At 31.1% G+C, this 24,159-nt stretch overlaps 1 protein-coding gene across 1 annotated transcript; it reads right to left on the bottom strand.

Annotated features, from left to right (window-relative positions):
• Window positions 1-1,185: 1,185 nt before the first annotated feature.
• Window positions 1,186-4,888, bottom strand: LOC114406081 (protein trichome birefringence-like 34). Its single transcript, XM_028368657.1, has 5 exons — window positions 4,512-4,888; window positions 3,774-3,951; window positions 2,864-3,060; window positions 2,041-2,199; window positions 1,186-1,806 (listed from the first exon to the last, which is right to left on the bottom strand). The coding sequence occupies exons 1-5, from the start codon at window positions 4,844-4,846 to the stop codon at window positions 1,458-1,460; spliced, it is 1,218 nt and encodes a 405-aa protein (XP_028224458.1). The 5' UTR covers window positions 4,847-4,888; the 3' UTR covers window positions 1,186-1,457.
• Between the last annotated feature and the right edge of the window lie 19,271 nt (window positions 4,889-24,159).

Below are 24,159 nucleotides of genomic sequence, written 5' to 3' on the forward strand. Positions count from 1 at the left end.
GTTAAAAATATTCATTTTCTACGTTTAACATATATATAACAGATGTTGAAAACAATAAAATATCTTATCATTTTAAAGTAAAAAGTAAAATGAAAATATTTTTATAATTATAAAATATGAAAAGTACTATCTTAAATTAACTAGGCTGTCATGCTTTTTTGTTAGTATCTTAGTGATATGCCTGGGGCAACTCTTTCTTATCTCGAATTAACAAGAATATGATATAAATATGTTGGGACTTATGCGGTTTGCTATATGTCCCAAACGGGTTCAAACATCAAATGTCACTCACTAAAATTGATCTATTTTTAAATTTTCTTAAAAATATTAATGAATAATGAAAATTAGTTGTAATACTACCCAGTATAAAATTTGAAATATCATGCATGCTTCACTTGTGCCGTTTAAAGCTAAAGATTAACAGACAAATGAACTTGTTCTAGACTAGTGTCGGGCCCAGGCCCAAAATATCCGAAATTGTGGCCTCAGATTAACTCTCCACCCCTTCAAAAATTTCACTGAACAGAAGACTCAAAGATTCAACACAACCAGAACAAACAGAAAACTCATGGTTGTTTTTTATTCGGTTTAAATTTTTTTATTCATGTTTTACAGGTTTCTCTATTTGATTTTTTTATAAGGTTATGGTATGGTGCTCTCTTTTTTTTGTCCATATTAAATGTATCCTCCACCGGTTGACCTTAGACTTAATTAAACTGAAACAATCATATGTGAATTGATATACTTATATGATGATTTCATGATATGTGGTTTAACTAGTTGAATCTTTTACAATCAATTTTTCTAAAATTTAGTTTTTGGGGATATTGATTTGTCCGAAATAATTGATATTTCCTTCTAAAAGTCAACAATTATTATTTATTACGCTACTAACGTATGTGTGTGTTTGTTTTTTAAATTGTTTGCATTGATGTTTACCGAACTCTTTCTTCATTCATGTAGTTGGCATCTTGTATTACTACTATTCTTTTCACTAAATGTTATCCTTCGAGAATCTTTCATAAACATAACAAAGACGGAGCAACTAAATTCAAAGCTTATTGACCCAATTACTGTCACCACAATCATATATTTTGATTTCATCAAAGTCTGAAACTCGGATTGTTTTTAACTTTGTATGACAAATGAGAGATCAAGTCATTCCCATGAAAAAAAACTACTACATGACCAAACTAACAACAACAAAATTTTATTTCACTAAATAAAATTGACTACATTGATTACAAATGACAAAATAGACATTAAGAAAATATACTAGCATATATGAGAGGCAACTTTTTTTACACTTTAACTCCCCTCACACACCAATTAAGTGAAAAATAAGATAACAACGCTCAAAGCAAAAGAAAAAAGAAAAAAACACAGGATAAACAAAATGAACAACTTGGCATGCAAAATACTACATTCCAAACTTAATTTTTCTAGTCAAATGTTAGTCATCGATGAAAAATATAGGCATAGAGTAGCTCATTCCACGCATCAGGCACACCAGGGAGGCACCAATGTATGCAATCAGCATAAGTTTTTGGATTTGATAATTGTTCTTCAGTTAGAGGGTCCCATTGCTTTCTATAGATTGATGGGTGCCCTTCTTTCCTATACTCTGAGAGCTGTGTGATGTTAAGCAATTGAACATTCAAACCTCTTCCATTCAAATTTTCAATCACATTTTCCACAACTCGCATCATACTTGGAATTGAACCATTCCCCCAATACCCTTCTTCTGTAATTTGATCTGTTTCTTTGTAACAATTGTCACCCTTAGTGCCTCCCCATTCATGAGCCCTGCCATTTTTTTTTGTAATGTTACAAATCTAATTAGTGCATTGATTAGATCATAGTGTAATTATATAACAATCAATATGTAACGTACTTTTGTAATATTCATGACATATAATTTGTGTATGTTACATATTGATTGCTCTATAATTAAACTATGATCTAATCTTATATCTTATATTTTTAAGATAGGTTGTAAGCTATTTATAATGATGGGAAACGAGGAGTTGTCACACATACTTTTGGTGAGTTGGTGACATAGAAACGAAGAACAACTTGGTCTTGTTAGGTTTAATATGGACTTCCAACCAATCTGACCAGGTCCTCAAGGCCATCTCATAGACTCGCACCATACCTACCCTTTTGCTTATCCCATTTGGATCTCCAAATGAACCCCACCTGCTCGCAGGTTACACTGTCACTATAAACATTAAGACAGTACTGACAAAAAAAACAAAAGAATTAGGACTAATGCAAGTTGTATCTTCTTAAGAGTTAAGTTATCTTATTAGCTTACTAATCTTTAATTTTATAAAAAAAAATGTTAAAAAATATACATACAAATGTAATATTTTAGGAGTTTAATTTTTATATAGTATAAAGATTTATGCAATATAAACTAATTAGAAATCACCTATGATTTTCAGAGTAATTATGACAAAAAGTTAATATATTTTTATCATATATAATAATCTCTCATTGAATGTTAATATATTTTTTTTTTGAAAAAAAAATATTTTTATCTCTAAATATATAAATTGGTGGCAATTTAATTCTTGAAATAATAAAATTCTGATTTAGTATGTGATTGTGTAAAAAAATAAAATTAAAACTAATAAATGAGAAGAAAATCAAACGTACCCTATAGCTAACTCTTATACTTAAGTTTTGTCCTTAAATGAGAGGCATAGGATTATTCATTTATGGTGGAAACATCACAACACAATCGCATGTAGTGATGTACATGGTGGTTGAGAATTGGATTGTTGAAAGGCATGAAGTTGATGAAATTAAGAAAGTGATGATGGGGTTTTCATTTTGGTGAGTTGTTGTTTGTACTTACAGCACATTCATTGCGCGCCTTCTCCACCAGAGGAAAGTGTTGAAGACCAGAATGTCTGCATCAGTCCAGTACCTAGCATGCTTCTCTATGGCCTGCACCCTCACAGTCCTTTCTGCTACCCTATGGTTCACAGGGTCATCCGAGTTTGATTCTACCAGCAATGGGGCCCAATAGAACTCGATTGTTGCATTGTATTCCTTCATTAAATTAATTAACTTGTCAATTCAGCAACTAGTTAAATCTCATTGTTTTTTTGGTATACAATGAAAGATACTGAAAATTAAACCTAAGATTTTATATATATATTATCCAAACTTTTTATTACTAAGCCGTTTTTTTTTTGGTATACATGCAATGAAAACATTTATGATCAAACCTAAGATTTCTTGCATATTGTTCAAACACTACCACCAAGCTGACTTTAGTGGTTAATCTCGTAATGAGATACTTAATTACAAAAATCTTATCTGATTATGAGTTAATACGATACATAGTCTCTTTTTTCTTTTTCATTTGAAATATGATGAGAAAGGATATTAATTCATGAAACTTGTGTATACATACATTATGTTTATATATGTTCATACAATATATCGTCAAAGAAAGCATATATACTCAAATCATGCTTAATCATGTGTACCTTCACATTCTTATCATGTAATTTTGATTAATTCAGTCATTTTAAGTGATTTATATATACTGAACAGCTTAATTTCTTTATATCCATTTACAATTTTTTGTCATACATAATTCCTTTCAAATTAATTTGTGCTCAAGTATATGTAGGTAAATTAAAACAGCTTTTGAAATAAAAACAAAAGTCAGTAAGAATAGTTTTGAAATGTAAGGAGTGAAAAGTAAGTAGGACACTAGGAGTAAGGTTATTCTTTCTATACTCCTATAGACTTACTTCGGCCTTAAAAATGTTGAGTGACCCATTTGCAATAGTCCGCATGGATTTGAGAGTTGGGGGAACAGAAGATTCAACAAGGCAAACCATTGAAACCCACTGGCCTCGGTTGAGAGAATCCCCCACAAACACCATCCTCTTGTTCCTTAGCCTTTCAAGCAATGCTGTGGCATTGAACCTTATTAACAAAGAAGGAGCCACATTTCACAAAGCTCAAAAAACATTACCAAAATCAAAATATTGAAGAATGCCATACATCTAGCTAGATACAAAAGAATGAGTCTTTAAAAAAGAAAAATGCTAACAACTACCCTTATTAGAACAGTATTTAATTAATCAGTCATAGAAATAGAAATTTTTCATGAAAATTGTTATTAATACATTTTCACCATGATTTCTAAAACAAATATAATTTTCTTTTGTTGATTCCTTAACTATGTACCCTTATGACACTGGTAAACAACATTGTTAGGGTATATTTGGAAGTTATTAGGTTTTGAAAGGAAAAAGAAAGAAGGACATGCAAATTCGTTTCGTTTCCAATAAATAATTTTTAAAATAGAAGAAATAAAATGATAGATTAGGACAATCATCTCTTAATCGTTTGTTTATTTTTTGTAAACATTAATATTATATAACTTTCTTAATTTAAGAGTAATTTCTTTCCTCCCTTTTCTTCTTCTCAGTCTCATTTTTTAAACACATCCTTAAAATTTGTCATAGGATAGGGAGAAAGACCTGGGTAAGTCACATTGGTGGGGCTTCCACCTCCAATTCTGGTAGCTTAGATCCTTCCTTCCAAACTTCTCACAAGCCAATTGATCAGACATGAACGTGCACTGATGCTCCTTGTAGAGTGGATATGATTCATTATCAAAAACCCACTTGCCAGAAAACAAGTTACATTTTGATAATGAATGTAACTTGTTCCTTTCATTAGACCATTGTTCTCCCTCCTGTGTTAGATAAATGGCAGCGACAACTAGAATAGTGGTTAAGATGGCCACAAGAGACTGAAAAATGTTTCTGATCCCCCAATTGCTCCCTAGCACTATTTGATGTGCCTTTGCCATTTACATTCAGTTTGATCTTTTTTTCTCGTTGCATCTCTTCCTTACTCCCTTTTGAAGCTTCTTGAAACCGGTTGGTGAGCTAGAAAATACTTTTATCATCTCTAGTTAAGTTGTATGTAGTAGGTAGAGGATGATTCATATTGAAGCTTTTGTATGTTGTTGAAATATTTGCCAAAGATAAAAGACTCAAAATTATCACACCCACTTTTGACTTAGAGTTTGACTAATAAGGATTTATAAAATAAAAACAGAAATGAAAATTGAACTTTAATTCCAAAGTTAGAGATTGAAGGGTTAGATTCTATATAGGGAAGTAACTTTTTATAAAATAAAATAAAATAAGGCACCTATCAATAATACAATTAACTGATCATTAAAAATATATATGTTTAATAAGTTATGGACAGGTTAGAACTTGTTTCATTAATTTTGTCATCAATAGTGGAGAACTGTTATTTTTCTAAAATAAATAAATTAACACTTACTTAGAGCGGCCGATGTAAATATTAGATTTGTCAATTTTATCTTTGTTTGCATTATATTAGCGATGATAGGTTTTCTGATGTTTATTGGGAACACATGTTAAGAAACATCAAATATGCATATGAAATGTTTCTAATTACTTTTAAAAAGTAAATATTGAATGTGTAGAAGCAAAGCTTCATGATGAATCAAAGGTGATTCAAAGGTGTTTTGATGATAACAATAGTGACAACAAAAGATGATGACAAAGGTGATGAACAAAAAACTCAAAAAACAATCAAAGAACAACTCAAGTGAATCAAAGAACATCTCAAGTGAATCAAGAATAAGTCAAGAGTTCAAGATAAGAATCAAGAAGAATTTAAGACTCAAGAAGAAAGTCTAGAGTCAAGAATCAAGATTCAAGGTTCAAGATCTCAAGAATCAAGACTCAAAGATTCAAGAATAAAGAAAAGACTCAATCAAGATAAGTATTAAAAAGTTTTTCAAAACTTTGAATAGCACATGAGTTTTTGACAAAACCTTTTACCAGAGTTTTTACTCTCTGGTAATCGATTACCATATTGTTGTAATCGGTTACCAGTAGCAAAATGAGTTTGAAAAAGTTTTCAAACTGAATTTACAATGTTCCAATTATTTTCAAAAAGCTATAATCGATTACAATGTTTTGGTAATCGATTACCAGTGCCCTTGAACGTTGAAATTCAAATTCAAATGTGAAGAGTCACATCCTTTCACTTAAAAGTTTTGTGTAATCGATTATACTTATTTGATAATCGATTACCAGTGACTGTTTCTGAATAAATCAAAAGATGTAACTCTTCAAAAAGGTTTTGACTTTTTCAAATTGGTTTTAAGTTTTTTTAAAAGTTATAACTCTTCTGAATGGTCTTCTTGACCAGACATGGAGAGTCTATAAAAGCAAAACTTTGTTTTGCATTTCAATAATCTTGAACACATATTCATACAATCCTTTACAAGCCTTGAATCTCTTTGAACTTCTTCTTCTTTGTACCAAAAGCTTTATGAAGTTTTCTGGTTTTCTAAACCTTGAAAACTTGTGTTATTCATCCTTTTCATTCTCTTCTCCCTTTGCCAAAAAGAATTCGCCAAGGACTAACCGCCTGAATTCTTTTTGTGTCTCTCTTCTCCCTTTTCCAAAAGAACAAAGGACTAACCGCCTGAATTCTTTTGTGTCTCCCTTCTCCCTTGTCAAAGAATTCAAAACGACACAGTCTGAGAATTTTTTTGATTCTTCCCTTTCCCTTATACAAAAGTGTTCAAAGGACTAACCATCTGAGAATTCTTTTGTATCCCCATTCACAAAGTATCAAAGGTTTAACAGCCTGAGATCTTTGTCTTAACACATTGGAGGGTACATCCTTTGTGGTACAAGTAGAGGGTACATCTACTTGGGTTTGACTGAGAACAAGAGAGGGTACATTTCTTGTGGATCAGTTATAGTGGAGGGTACATCCACTAGGTTCAAAGAGAACAAGGGAGGGTACATCCCTTGTGGATCTTTGCTTGTAAAAGGATTTTTACAAGGTTGAAAGAAATCTCAAGGACCGCAGGTCGCTTGGGGACTGGATGTAGACACAGATTGTTGTCGAACCAGTATAAAAACTCTTGTGTGTTTGTTTCCTTCTTCCCTACTCTTTTACTTTCCGCTGTGTATTTAATTTCCGCTTTTACTTTCTGTTAAGTTTCTCTTCTACTCCTCATTCTCTTAACAATTTAGTAAAAGCCTTAAAAGAGTAATTTTATAATTAGTAAAGGTTTAGGAATAATTAATTCAACCCCCCTTCTTAATTATTCTGAGATCACTCAATCCAACATAATGAAATTTGTATTTTTTAAATGAATTTGTTTGAATAACTTTTTATTTAATTTTTAACATGTACTCACATTAATGGAATATTTTGTACATTGTATAGGATTTTATAATTAAAGTATAATTAGTTTAAAGAGAATTTATATTAAAAATTAACATATATCAATCACTGATGTCATTTTTTAAGCAAAATAGACTTAATTATCATTACAATAACTTAGTGTATAATGACAAATTTTTTATTATTAATAATAATGTCATTAATACTAACACCACAGAAAGTTTAGCGACCAATTTTAAAAATAATAAGAAATTAATTAACTCACCCTTTTATATATATATATATATATATATATATATATATATATATATAATTTCATATTAATTTAAAATTATTTATAATATTTTTCTTATAAATTAAAAATAATGTAATATAAATATTTTAAAATATGAATTATTTGATTATTTTTTTGTTGTTCACTTGTTACACAAACAGTCTTTTTAATACGTAGATATAATTTAACAGTTTGATCGATTAATAGAAATTATATTTTGTATTAAATTATAAAAATAATATAATAATTACCGAAAACTATATGAGTATAATTTGATTCTCATATATATATATAGTACAAGTGAAATTAATACTTTTGTCACTAGTTAATTTGAAACATTAGTTAGAGAGTGTTTTTCGCTGCATTTGCACTTTACCAGCACTACTTCATATTCGATATTGATTGTTTCAAAGTTTATTTTGACATATAATATGGAGACCAATTAAACGATATACCATTAGGTTGTGTTGTTGACGTTTTCACAACCAAGAACATTGCTTAAAGAAAGATCGAGGCCTATATATTGTCCTTTTCACTTCCTTCCCCAGTTCTTCCCTAAACAAAAGGGGATAATAATAACCAACAGATTTTTGTTGCAGGGTATATCCCATACATTACATAAAGAGCAAAGTATGTATGCGAAAATGCGCGAAACTATTGTTTTTTCCCAAATGTTTTCGAGTGAATTTTACTAAGCGTGAATTATCTATTTATATTTATAAGTAATACCTAATAAGTAATGAAAAGATAATCCATGTAAAAAAAATGAAAAGATAATCAATGAAATACAATTCGCTAGAAAGCAATTTATTACTACTTCCTAAAATGCATTTTGTTGCATAAAAAAATATTTATTGAAAGATGTTAAAGATTAAACTTTAGCTTTCTGTAGAAGAATATATTGATTAAAATATGTATTTTATAGTTTACTCCTCCAAATTACTCGATTCCTTTTTAAAAAATGCAATATCTAGTATGGACTTCCTATAAGTCATTGACCCTGAATATTCAGCATCAATGTATGCCTTAAGAATTGCGTTATCATTCCTTTATATATAAATGTTATTCTTAGGGCTCCTTTACATTATTTTTGGTTTTGGGTAAACAAAGAGAGAAAATGAAACAGAAAAGGTGAAAAAAGAATAAAAATATAAAAATATAGTGAAAATAGGTTTATTTGATGGAGGTGAAATAAAGTAAAATATAAGAACAACATTTGAGGTTCAAATTGTTTGGTAGGAAAGAAAAAAAATAAAAAAAATTGGCTTTCAATAATGGAAATACTCATTTTACCCCTAAGTTAAAAATATGATATTTTGATTTTTTTTAATTTATGTGAATACGAAACTTATAGTCATATAATCGATTATGGTGTACCCATAATCTATTATATATATGGCTATAAATTAAAGAGTGTTAGTCAATGGATTGTGTAAATATTAAAAAATGAAACCTTTTTATTTGAAGCATATGATTGATTGTGTCTTCTCACTTAATCAAAATTTGTGTCTACTTAATCGATTATATGTCTAAGATTTATTTATTTTTATATTGAGACATATAATCAATTATGTCATATGGCGTAATCTAATATATGCCTCAAAGTTAAAAAAAAATGTTTTTGCCTATAAAACAAATGGTTTTTATAAGACATATAATTGATTTTACCAACCACAATTGATTATGCTAGTCACAAAGAGGAAATGTCAAAGAACTTAGGACCAAAGCTCTATGTTGGGTACTCAACACTAAAACGAAGAACTTGGGACTGGATTGAAGCAAAAATTGTTGATGTTTTTAAAGAAAGAGCACTTGAATGGGATGGAAGAGTCCAAGGCTCACCTAACAAGCATTTTTTTTTTCAATTACCAAAACTAGTAGATTGTCAATTTTGTTTGATTTTCACGATTTAAGACTGATTCACCAATTTTTTAAGCGATTTTTTACTGTCCAAATATAAATTAAACATTCAGTTAACAAAAGTCATGTGCAATTAACCCAATCATAAACATCATACATCAACCATCAAGCATCACCATAATGAGTCCATGAATTATCATCATTATGCGCATCAATCATAAACACCAACAATAAACTCTAGCTAAGCCATAAAGATTTCACCCTTTGAGCAATTAATTCAAGTGTATTACTTAACATAGTCATACCTTGATCATTTAGGGAGACTCGAATTAACCCTATAGAGGAATTGTGCTTATATCGAAAATAAATGAGTGTTTGTGATGACTTACCTTGGTAAGGCTTGTAAGAACCTTAACCTATCTAGGGATTTGTCTATCCATCCATTCTATAGGCCCACAATTTTAAAACCTCAACCGACTTGGCTGGTCGGACTGGTCCAACTGTGACCCGATGGTTTAAGCATGTTGGGTTAACCATGTAATTGGTTCAATGTAACTAGTGTGACCTGATCGGTTTACTGATTGGACCAGCGAACTGCTAACCCAATTCAGGTCAATTCTCTCCTTTTTTTATTAAAAAATATATTTTTTAAAAAGGACATGTGAAAAAGTTGGTTTGTCTGTCTCTCCCTCACAATAAAAAAAAGGAACCCTAAAGTCCTAAAATGCGAGAGAGAAGGTGTCATCAACCTTGGACAAGCGTCGTTCCACTGACGTTGTGACCTTGTACAAGCATCATTCCACCAACGTCATCGACCTTAATCTGCGCTCTATTTTTCTATCACACTCAGTCACGCTCTATCTCTTTCTTATACTCAAGCATCGCCGACCTTGATTTGTTGCATGCCATCATTGTCATAGGACATTATTGTCGAACGTCATCACCTGCTACTAGAGAAAACCTTTCAAGACGATTTTATAGCACTTTCTAAGACAGTTTTGAAATCGTCGTTGAAGCCCCCATCATGGAAAGTGAACACTTTTCACGACGATTTTTAAATCGTCTTAGAATGTTTTTTTCCTACATCGGTTGTCTTATAAACCATCTTAGATTGTAGTGTTTATTGTTTAAAAAATGTGAAAAATGATAAGATTCTAAGATGTTTTTCATCAAAACCATCTTTGAATCTATAGATTCTAATATGGTTTTTATAAAAATCGTCTTACAATCTATACATTCCAAGAAGATTTTAATAAAAATCGATATTGTTTTATATGTTTATTTAGTTTTACAGCAAATTAAACCCAACCTGCAATTTTAGAATATCAGTTTATATTATTATTATTATTATTGTTGTTGTTGTTGTTAAATGTCTGTATAGGAGAAAGTTTTATTATTATAAAACCATGTCAATTAAACACAAATTAAATCAACTAATAAAAGTATATTCATACTTCATTTTGTACTTTCAAAGAAAGCTATATCTAAGTTCACTATTGACCCAAATCCTTGATGCATGAGATGCATAATCCAATTTTCAATCTTATGTAAAGACACCAATAATGTTCGCAATTCATTCTTACACAACCAGGGCTTTGGTAACTGGTAATCCTTAATCAAGGTCATAGGCTTATAGTTACTAACACTACATTTATGCATACCTAGCAAAGGTGAAATTATAAATAGAATCCATGTCTAGAAAACCAAGATAAAATATATGGTTACCTTATATTAAATCCTTCCTTAAGTTGTCCTTAAATTGAATTAGCAAAAAAATTTCCCCCAACTTCCAACATTGCATCTATTTCATATAGGCACTAATCATCCGATGTCACAGACAAAACTCGATCGAGAGTTAAAAACAATGTTGTCAAACAAATTAGTTCAGCATTCACATCACTCTTAACTTGATAAACATAACCGATTGATAAAAAAAACTAGGCCAAATCATAATTATCAGTCAAATTGCTAACATGTGAAGATTTGGTTGGCTTACTTTCATGCCAAACTTTAAGTTTTCTTTTAATAGGCAAATGATAATGTATTAAAACACAACACAAGTAGTGCCATATACAAGTATCATGTTCTGCTTATGTTCATGGTTGAAAGCATATCAATCTGATTCTCCTTATCTTTTCAGCAGTAGCAAGTAATCCCTACAACTGTGCTAGCATAATTCTCGCTCTAGTTGTGTACTTCATAGCGCTTTGTAAGTTCTTATATCTTATCATATGTGGTTCTCACATGTATAGGCTATGATTCAAGGAATAGGAAAGGAATAAGGTAAAATAATCCCAATATCCTAGGGAGTAGGGATACTTCAAAATAGGCATCATATTCATGTTTAACATGTACCAATGTTAGACACTTCAAGGAAACTAAGGACACTCCTCTACTTACATTTTCAAATTTTTCCACTTTGAATTTTTTGAATTTTTATTTTTACACAAATACAAGTGGAAGTACTAAATAATTAAATAAATGATTGTATTTTATTCACTGGTGAAAATTTTAAATATTGATTCTCTTTTAATTTAAGTTTTGTGTTTTTATACTAATACTAATTGTATATATTGTACCATAACAAAGCCATGTCATGTCCCAAAGTCTGTAAAAAATTTCATGCCCTCATGTCAAAGTCATGTTGGTATCCATGTCTTGTGTCATATCCAAGTTTCCTACCACTATATCACCCTCCCTTCTCTTCATATATAATTCACACAAATTTTACATAAATAAGAGAAAATGAAGATCTACAATAGCAAAAGTTTAATGATCTATCCTGGCATATTTTATAGCTATCATTACTGGCTCACTTGCTTCCTATGTTTGAAAGATCAGTGAGGGGGAATTAAGAAAAAGAATACAACAAATAAGAGAATGTAGCATTAACAAAGAAAACTAAGCAGACAAAGAGACAACCTAAGTTTTATAAACAAATTAATAGGTGTCATTACTTGTAGTGTGTCACATAAACTTCTTTATTTATGAAATTGTATTCCTCATGTCCCAAAGCTGCATCAACATTCTCATATACGGTCAATACACACAACCCTTGAAATAAACATACAAATAATATGCAATGACTATGCTATACCCTCAAAGAATGAGAGTGTCTTCATCAGATGCAATGACAAGTTGTGTGGCAACATGAACATTCCAATGCATAACAGAACACTATCTGCTAACCAAATCTGCAAAACTGCTAGTTCTCAAATGATATATAAGGTTATAATAATTTTTTTTAGATAATAGAATACCAAACATTCTTCAAAAACAAAAAGCCAAAAGATGAGCAACTAAGTTACCTTATCATTGGATTTTGCTTCTTTAGGTCTCATATCACTGGAAAATAAACCCAAAATATGTGTATTAAGATATATAGTATTCCACCAAACATATAACATTGAGAAAAAACTATAAAGGATAGATTAAAATCCTTCCTCACATGTGGTGCCATTATATGAAGTAGATGCTAATATGTGTTGGACTTTAATGTTACAAGATAAGTGTTTTGCGATAGTACACCACATTTCAGTCCATATCTATTTGGTAAGTGTTATGCATATGTTATTTGTATACTAAAATCACATAGCAATTATCTCATTTTCTTCTCTTTTATTTCTTATTTTGTGTTAAAACAATAGGAACTTAGCTTCTTCTGAGTTTTTATCCAGAAGATGCTAAAGTTAATGATTTTTAGAGTAATTCTTGTTATATTTTGTGTAGAGTTGTAGCAGAGGCCTGGAAGAGGATTCATGAACTAAAGTGTCTTGCTCAGCGAGTCAGAACAACTTAGCCCAAGCAAGCCGCATAATGCAAGAAGCCACCTTGGAAGACAGCTATCACGAGTAATTGTGCTAAGCATGCATCTTGTGCTTAGCGCATGACCACTTGATTAAGCGGTACAAGCGCGCTCAGCACAAGTGTCGCACTAAGCGCACAAGAGAGTTTTGATTGGCCAATTAGTTGGTGAAGCATATAAAAAGGAAAGGAAACATTTATTTCCTACATGAGGAAGAAAAACCAAGAAGTAGAGGAAATCAAAGAAGCCAGTGCAAGGAAAATTTGTTTTCGGGGCTCTGACCAATCCGTTTCAATCCATTTCCTTCCCTTTCATCCCACTTTTATTTTTGTAAATCTCTCATGATATTGAAAGGCTAAAACCACTAGTTGTTGGGAGCTCTGTAAACTAAACTCTCTTTGATATAATGATTCTAAACTATCTTTTAATATAATGTTGTTATTATTATTCATCCATGTGTTGATTCACATACTTATGGTTTGATCATTCATCTTTATGTACTGTTTTATGATATAAATATTGGGAAATGTTTGTATGCTAAGAACTTGGGAAGCATATCTAAAGTGAGTCGTATCTAGGGATAGAGTGGTCTTCTTTAGCATGTTCATGGATCTCTGCTCTTAATGCAAATCATTTAGTATTCAATCACCAAGGGATTGAGAATGATATTAAGTGATTTAGGTTCTTTCACTCGATGTAGGTAATAATTATATTAATGTTAAAAGAGAAAAATCTATTAAGATTACATTAAGAGTAGTTTTGGCAAGCAGGCCCCCCAACACGTTCCTTAACTCATCACAGCACCATCTCACAATTTCGAGCGTTTGTTTTCTTAACCTTCATCTTCCTTGCTTTGTAGTTAATTCCTTTAAGTTTATACTTATATTTAATCAATGAACAAGATTCGATTAGAGTCACTAATTGCTTAATTGTTATATATATAACTAGGAGTACAAGCATAGTTCATGTGGAATTTGATATTCAGTCTTATCATTTTATACTACTTGTAGAAATTGGTACACTTGCCAAGGAGATAACACTATTCACCAAATCAATAATTATTTCATCCTTCTATTTGCATTCAGATTCAATAGATGAGTTCACATTAGATATGTAAACACAAAGTTTATACAATCTAATATTACATCAAAATAAATTCTAACGTGTAGAGATAAGATCAACATGGGCAAGAAATGGAAATTAGAGATTACCTCTTTAGACCATGGACCTTTGACGAGTTTTGGATTTAAGAATTTTTGCCACCTATGCAAGCATTGTACATTAATTCTATCCTTGAAACACTCTGCTACAAACAAATTTGGCAATCAGAACAGGTCACATAACAAAATATTGAATAATTAATTTGCGTAAATTAAAAGTGCTTAATGTATTTGTCTCTATCTATGAGAAATAAGTAGAATTACAAAATTGGGCAAGAAATTTCACCATCCTTAGCCCCAGATGCAAGAAGATTTGGTGCAATGACATAAAACTCAAGACCACCAACCTAAAACAAAGAAATATAAGATAGGATTTTAAATTAAGCAAACAATATATATGGTTAAGGACAATTAAAACTCAACAACAGCTTGGCTTATAAACGCAAAGCAGAACTTACCGGTCCTTTATGCCTTACAAGGTGTCCAACAAAAGGGATTAATTTTACTTCTTTTCAGCAAATGCTCCATAATTGAAGCTTGCTTTTGCAAACTACACTTCTTTTTTAATTCAACTTCTACTTTCTCTTTACGTTGTTGATCCTTTTATGCCTCATCTACATGTTTCTTTTGTTGTTTCTTCTTTTCAAAAGATTTGTCATCATTTATTGCCTCATCTTGTGACAATTTTAAGTTTGATTCCTAAAACAATCAAGCAGTTAAGAAAAAAAATCTTTAATAATCAAAAGATAAATCTATTTTCAATATTTCATCAGATGAGTTAAGTCAAAAAATTAAATTAAACTATATATATACAAACTACTGTAATATTCAATTTGAACATATGTATAACATGATTGCACTGCCAATGAGAACAACCACAAGGAAGAAGCAACTTCAGCTATACAGAACACAAAACTATATCAAAACAACAACATCCCTTACATTGAGCAGTGGCTCTCTTTGCAGTTCATTGTGCATGCTTTCTTTCTCTTTCTCTTTTTCATCCTCTTTTCTATTTCTCTCCAATTGCTTAATTAGCAATTTATGTTCTTGGCTTGCTCTTTTCTTTTCCCTACAATTATATTTTAGGAAAACAAATCAACACATAAATTTATATATTTGAGACAACAATCAAAACATGTCAGGACAGTGTTTAAGTACACATCTTCACTGTTTAAGTACATGTCAATTATGGCAAATGTCGATATAGTATCAGCCATGTGACCTTAACTGACGTCATATTAAAGCAAGAACTTTAATTCAATTATAAACCTTTTTTTTAAATAAAATAATTACATAAAGATATAGTTATAACATTTAATTGGTTGTCAAGTGAATAACAAAGTACATAACTCAATTCTTGAGATGATTAGTGTGAGCAAACTATACATTTACAATTTACGTGACACCCAGGCTTCATATAAGAACTACCTCGCCCTCTTCACTTCAAGAAGAGTATAAAGTGCTAACTCAGATGTTCAGGAAGGCAATGTATATGAATAAGCAATAATAGACCAACACATACTACAATGATGCAAAAATTAGAAACACAACCTTGGTTGAATTACAAACAAATTAAAAGCCACACTTCAACCAATAACAATGAAGAACATACACATTTTTCTTCCAAGAAAAAATTTAATTAATTAATCAAAATCAAAGTACATTGAACAACTAAAATTAGCTACATGAGTGACAGAACACAATTCCAAAGACAACCATAATCCTCTCATGGATCCTTCTCTGGCAAGTGCATCGAACATCGAGTTCTCCTTAAACAAATTTTGGCATCAATTTCAAATTATTAGTTTGCATCACCAATATAAAACTCAAATCCTTAGTCCATCAATAATAAACAAAAACTCTTAATCTATATTAGAATAACAATTCCTAATGCACACATTATAAAATTTAATAACTAATGTACCAAATATCAACATAATTCAAGAAAAACAAGAATCCACAATCACCTCCCAACTCCAGACACACAGCTCGACATGGTCCTTCAATACATCAGCATTAGCATTGGGCATGATGTAGGTCACTCTCTATCCCATAAACAACATGTTACTCTTTACCATTGCATAGGTCACAGACTCTGCCAGCACGATTGCACTGTTACTTACTTCTTCATTCAACTTGTCATTAATCTCGTCCATAAGCTTCAATAGTAGAAGGTTGCTCTCCTCCATCAGCACCGTGACGACAACGTTTCGTGAACCACCACACATGAAGAGGGGGTAACCTACAACAGGCCCTTCGACACTCAAGTCAGAGCTCAACGCTAAGAAATAAATGATTATTAAATGAGAAATGAACAATGTCTTTACCTTGGGAATCTCATTCCCTTTTACAATACCATGATGGATATTTAGCATTTTTTTCTCTCTTTTGGTCAGAGAGCTAAGGAGATGGAACATAATTTTGAAGTCAAGGTCATGATGGTGGGTTCATATAAGTTGACCTAAATTTACAATAGCATGTTAATATCAATAACTTATCCCAAAAATGGAACACATAATTTAGAATCTTTTGATTTACACTTAATAAATTTCTCCTAGAATGACATGTATTCTAACTTAAACTTTATTATTAAAGTTAATTTAAAGATGCATTTCAATTTCATTCTATTGAGCATTGGTTCATAGTCTGTATGAGTCAAACTTCAATATACTTACTTGATGCTTAAGCCAATGTAGATAAAAAGCAAAGTCAAATCCACATTTTGGTAATTTCTAAGTTTGGAAAGATTGCTCTCATAATTTCTTACTATGGTGCAAGACCAAAAACCTTAAATTTGAGAGAGTATACCTCAAGTCTATATAGCCTATTTTTATTATTCTTTCATTAATTATTGTGATATTTATTAAGTGACGATGAATGAAAAATACCATGTACTAAGTGCTAACATACTCTAAATTAGTAAGTTATGATCTAGTGCTTTGTAATTATATTGAGATCCACACTTTATTACAATTTCTTCATGCAAGTTGTCAGGGTGTGTATATTAGTTTAATTTGTAATATTGGGCTCAATCCTCCTAAAGAAGAGTTTAGGACACATTCAATAGCTAAAAATTAATTTTACCTCATTTTAATATAATTAAATAAATTTCTTAAATTATATTTATCTTTGTTGGTCAAATAATTGTATTTATCTTCATTTTATCAATCTAAATCTAGACAAATACACACATATTATATATATATATATATATATATATATATATATATATATATATATATATATATATATATATATATTACACGCCAATTTGTGCTTAATTAAGTCATATCATTTCATTATAATCATGCTTAATCAACACATACTAAAATGTATTTGATAGAAATTCAATTAATTATACTATCTAGTGCTTGCCCACACATATAAGTGATATGGGCAAAACTATTTAAGATTACCATACACAGTCGAATACATAGATCAATACTTGTTGACTATAATAAATGTTACATGTGCTTCTAAAAAAATAAATGTTACATATTGGTAATATTGTCTGATTTTATCTTGTGTTTATAGGAATGAAAAAGTTTATTGCATGTTATATAAATGTCACATGTTTTCCAATTTCAAGAAGTAGGTATAAATAGTGACAAGAAAGGATTCATATATTGTATGGAAAAAAATAAACATAGGGGCTTCTTTTAGAATAAGGACCACCTATTGCAACTTGGAAGTAAGTTTTAAGAATTTAAAGTCTATAATATCTTATACTATTCATGTCACATCTTAATTAAACCTTTGATCGGTGAGTCTATCTTAAATTCTAAAAGTGTCTAATAAAAAAATAATTTTAACATAATTTTTTGTTACAAAAAAGTTAGAAAAATATAAATTATTATTGAAGAGATTATATCCAGATGAGGGTTTCAGACCATGTTACTTGCAACTATACATCTATGACACAGAGCACGAGTTACAAAATAGGATGCTTGAAAATCCTGAACTTCATGAAACCATGCCTAGTTTGCAAGTTGCAGCAAATACTTCATCGATGCAATCCTTTTGTGGATATGCTTAGACAACTCGCTCTATGTTCAAATGTCCATGAATGTAGTCTACTTATTAAAGAGTGTCCTTCCAATTAACAACAATAACATCTCTCAATTACTTCATGTGACATCCTCTACCCCGACATACATATAAATAAATAAAACATATAAAAATATTGATCAACAAATTCACGTGGATAAAAGGTTCACATTCACTTCACTATTACCAAATAAGGCTTATTAAAAACATATTCAACTCAAAACAAGGTCGTCAAAGTTTACAAAAAAAAAGTTTTGTTAAATCAATGAGGTAAAATAAAATAGAATAACACCATGCAATTAAAATAAAAACTCATCCCCAATGTCACATCCTATCATAGCATTGTGTCCCAACGTCTTCTGCCACGAGATTCTTTAAAGTCATCCACCTAGTCATCTGCTCCCGTGAATACAAGGTTCGAGATCATCACAGGATCCAAACACAAATAACACACAGGGATTGAGTTATCACATAAAAAAAATAACAAAACAAATAAACAAGACGTAATCAAAATAAATTAGGAAAATATTTATAACATAGCTCAACTTAATACAACCCACATCACTTCGCCACTTTATCTTTAAAATTCATTTTCAATCACTAATCACATTACACATGAATCACACCCTCGAGTCAAGACACAATAACACTCATCAATTTCATAATAAACAATTAGCAAGTGTTATGAAACAAGACTCAAGCCTACATGCAATGTGGTACCATGTCAGTGAAAAATCACCCTGGGACGCTTAAGAGTACATAACAAGACACACCACACAATAGGTACGTCAAGACACAATCACACACTTGAGTTAACACACAATAACACTCATCAATTTCATAATAAATAATTAGCAAGCATTATGAAACAATTATACTAAGACTCAAGCCTACATGCAATGTGGTACCATGTAAGTGAAAAAACACCCTGGAACACTTAGGAGTACATAACAAGACACACCACACAATGGGTATGTCAAGTCACTCTCACTAAGTAAAATCGTAAGGTGACCAGTTAGGGTCACTTTATTTTTCAAGAATGCTCCAATCATATGGAATCAACATAGGCTTAAAGGAGCACTCAAACCGAGTGTCTTTTCTCCCAAGGCCTAGACTTCGAAGAATCCGTTAGGGCCTCACCTTCCTAATTCAAGTCCAACCCCTAAAACAATTTTTGCAAGCAGACATTGATCATGAATTATACAATACACATGACCTCACACTCGTGTTTAAAACACATTTTACACATTGCGCTACAATTTAACATTAGTTCCTAACTAGGAACCTACACTTTCTCTTTAACACTGCACATAAATATTTTTCCCAATATAAACACTAGTCGGATTATTGTATAATTCACAGCTCACAACACAATTATTGTCACATCAAGTGTTAAACACACACACTTATTCACAACCAAATATCATGCCCACAATTTAACATCTCATAATGTCACAATCCACCACCACAGGTTTACATGTATCCCACAAATTAGCACATGTTCAACTTTCTACTTATACTCGATTTCAACAATAATATTATAAGCAAGCGTTGCTCATGAATTATATAATATCCACGACCTCACACTCGTGTTTCAAACACATTTAACACATTGTGCTACAATTTAACACTAGTTCCTAACTAGGAAACCTACATTTTCCATTTAACACCGCATCAATATTTTTCTTAAGATAAACACTGGTCTGGTTATTGTATAATTCACAGCTCACAACACAAGTAATGTCACATCAAATGTTAACCACACACTTATTCATAACTAAAACTCATGTTCACAACTTCACATCTCATTATGTCACAATCAACCATCTTATGTTTATGTGTATCTCACAATTTAATATATTCAACTTTGCACTTATACTCAATCTCCATAACAATATCATAATCTCAAAGTAATATATTATTCTACAATTCATCATATATTCAATTTATCACTTATATAGAATTTCAATCACAATTTCATAATCTCAATATAACTATTTATTACGCTAATCTTATTCAAAACACAAACAAATTATACAAAATATTTCTCAATCCACAGTGAGTAAAACCCCTCAATCAATTTCACATAATCGTACAAGAAGAATTTTAATATAATTAACATTCCAAAATAAACCCCAATTTGATCCTTTAAGAACCCCTACACATGTTCATTCTAACCCCAATTGCGATAAACTCATCCCTTACCTCTAAACGGGCTCACATGTGTATTCTGATAGCGATAGCGGCATCTCTAATAGTTTCCAGAGATTCCTCAAGGTTTTCCTCTGATTGTTCTAATAGGGTTTCTAAGCGTTAGAGAGAGAAGGGATTCAAGCCTTCATTCCATTGTCTACATGCGAAGAGTATTTCTCCATCCAGAGACATTATTTTGAAAATTCCAACGGTAAAAAAGTGCGGAAATAAATCACTAACTACATATCAAAATTTCATGACAATCCAACGGTTAAAGAGTCTGGGATCATAGTTTTATGGAGACAATTTTGAGTTTTTGCGGGAAAAGAAAAAGCTACAATGCAAAGGGTATTTCTCTCAGTTCAGACATTTTTTCATAATTCCCAATGGTGAGAATGTTAGGAAATGAGTTCCAAACCTGGTGCTCAAATTTCACGATGATCCAACGCTGAATGAATTCGAGATCATTATTTTTTTAAGACAGGTTTGGTGGTATGCGGAAAAAAGAGTGTTTTGGGAGGAAGAGAAGGAAAAGGAGATTGAGAGAAAGAGGAGGCGTGAAAAGCATCGTCAGTCTGAAAAATGACCTAAGATGCCTCTATTTATAGTTATGATACTCACAACCTATTATTTACTCTATTTTTTCTTTGTTTATTATTTTATAAACAAATACTCTATTTTATTTTCTATCAAATGAATAATAAAATATCATTTTTATTTTCCTTCAAATCATTATTTTAATAAAGTTATTTCTTCTTTTTTATTTATTTATAAAAATCTCAATATTTTTCTAAAACTCTATTTATTTTTAAATAAAAGTTATTTTAATTTATATACGAAAAAAATGGAATGTTACACTTCACAAGTTGTGGGAATTATTGTTGGTGAAGATGCAGAATCAATGGCACATGGACGGGATATCAACGTAGTCAAACATGATCGAAATCTGATGAGGATTCATGAAATAGAAGGATATTATGATCCCTTACAATATTCTTTATTATTACCTTTTGGGACGTAGGATTGGGACCTTAATACCAATAATCACAATGGAAAAACCATCTCATGTCGTGAATATTAAAGTTACATGCTTGAACTACATGACTTTCTTTTGTATAATATTGTAACAATATAATTGTCAAAATATAATATAAAGTGTACTAAGTGATAATTTGATTGACTACTACAGATTCGTCCCAATGATTGATCCGCATTATTAAAAGTTGATTGACTTTTACAACAATATGTTGTGAATAATTATGTCAAGATTAAAGCATGAAGGTTAAGGTGGATAAGAAGTCACCATAATAACATTTGTGTTGAAGTGTATCAAGGGTTGTAAGATGCTTTGAATGTAGGACAAACTACTACAGGTAACAACTCTAATATATATATATATATATATATATATATATATATATATATATATATATATATATATATATATATATGAATGCCATTATAGACCAAACACATAGAGCAACACCAATACATTTATTTTGTTATTGTCTAAAATGTTGGACAAAAAACAATATTACCATCGTCGTTTATTGGTAGTCGTCGAGACTTGACACAACGTTATGAAGATGGTATGGTTATTGTTCTTAATGACGACAAACCTCATATTTTCCTTACAATGACATGTAATCCATCTTGGAGCGATATATCAATCCAACTTGCCACTCATCAAACACAACAAGATCGTCCTGACTTGTTGATAAAAATCATTCGAGCAAAATTTGAGTAGTTGAAAGATGACATCATTAATAAAAGGGTCCTAGGAAAGGTTAAGAGTTACATGTATGTGATAGAATTTCAAAAACGAGGACTACCACATGTACACATGCTATTGATCTTAGAAAGTAATGAAAAATTACAAGATCCATAAGAGTATGATAGTTTGGTGAGGGTAGAAATACCAAAAATTGAAAAGGAGCCATAATTGCATAAGGTCGTACTAAAGCATATGATACATGGACCTTGCAGAACACTCAATCCAAAATCCCCATGTATGAAGAATAGCCTGTTCAAAAAAAAAAGTATCCCAACTAATTCTTAGAAGAGACACGCCAAGGTAATGACTCATATCTGGAGTATAAAAGACAATTTGACCAACCAATACATGTAAATAGAAATATGAATATTGATAACAGATGGGTGGTTCCTTATAACTCTTGGTTGTTGTTAAAGTATGACTATCACATAAATGTTGAAGTATGAAGTAGCATCCAGAGCATTAAATATTTGCATAAATATGTCTACAAAGGCCCAGATCGAGTAACAATGGAAGTTCATAGAGGATCAAATGTAGATGAGGTTCAACAGTATATTGATACAAGATTGGTTTGTGCCCTGGAAGCTTTATGGAAAATCTTTAGATTCACCCTTTATCGGTTATATCTGTCTGTTGAAAGATTATAAATCCACTTGCCAAATTGTTATCAAGTGTGATTCTATAGACATCAAAGAATCACTGATGTAAGGGTGATGACCATAACTCCAAAACTATGTTGACACAATTCCTTGCTCAAAATTGCAAAGATCCATATGCTAGGAATTATTTGTCTAGAGAGATATCAGAGCATTATTGTTGGCATAACAGGTATAAGGAATGGTTCCAAAGAAGATTGATTAGGAAAGTTGTTGGTAGGATCTATACAGTATCCCCTTCATAAGGAGACAAATTCTACTTGTGTGTTTTGTTATCTCATTTTAGAGGTCTAATCAATTGGGAATACCTACTTTCACCGAACGACACATTTTTGCCCACATTCAAGAAAGCAATTGAGCATTGGGGACTTCTAAAAAGTGACAATAGTATTTATGAGTGCTTAGTTGAAGCATCAAGTCTACAAATGTCTTATGCTTTAAGGAGATTTTTTGTTACTATATTATTTTTTTGTGAACCAACTAATGTTAGAAGCCTTTGGGATCAGTTTTACATTCACATGGTAGAAGATTATCCTTCAACAAGCACTACTATGGGATCAAGCTTGACTAATATGTTATTAAGAGATTTGAATGATCATCTACTTACTACTATAAAAAAACTTTTTTACGACAACTCTTCTACGACGATCGCGAGAAAATCGTCTTAGTTAATAAGGCGGTGGCATTATCGTAAATATAGCGCTTTTGGAACAAAGACAGTTACGTTAAAGACCGTTTTGAAATGGACTCTACGATGATAGTTACGTTAAAGACCGTCTTAGAAACCACTGTATAAAAAATCAGTGGCATTTTTAAATTAAGTGGAAGTTAATTTAAGACAATTTTGTAATAAAACCATCTTAAAAACAATGTAGACAAAGACGGTGTTTACTCGCGCTCGCTCTCATCCTAAAATCCCTCACGTCCATTGTGTTTTGTGTACCTGGGTTATCCATCACTCGCGTAGCACCCTAGACTCAATCTCGCATTGTGGCCTCACTATCGCCCCTTGGCCTTATGCTAATGTCGTCGACATCACCTGTTCCCCCACTCACATCATAATTTAAATTATTTATACTACTGCAATACACAGTACGATAAAATGCAAAAAAAAAAAGTGATGATTTTAACGCAAAAAATACGATAGCACTAGAAATATAGAC

The sequence above is a fragment of the Glycine soja genome, chromosome 3 (assembly GCF_004193775.1).
Source record: "Glycine soja cultivar W05 chromosome 3, ASM419377v2, whole genome shotgun sequence".
In the NCBI taxonomy this organism is placed as follows: Eukaryota; Viridiplantae; Streptophyta; class Magnoliopsida; order Fabales; family Fabaceae; genus Glycine; species Glycine soja.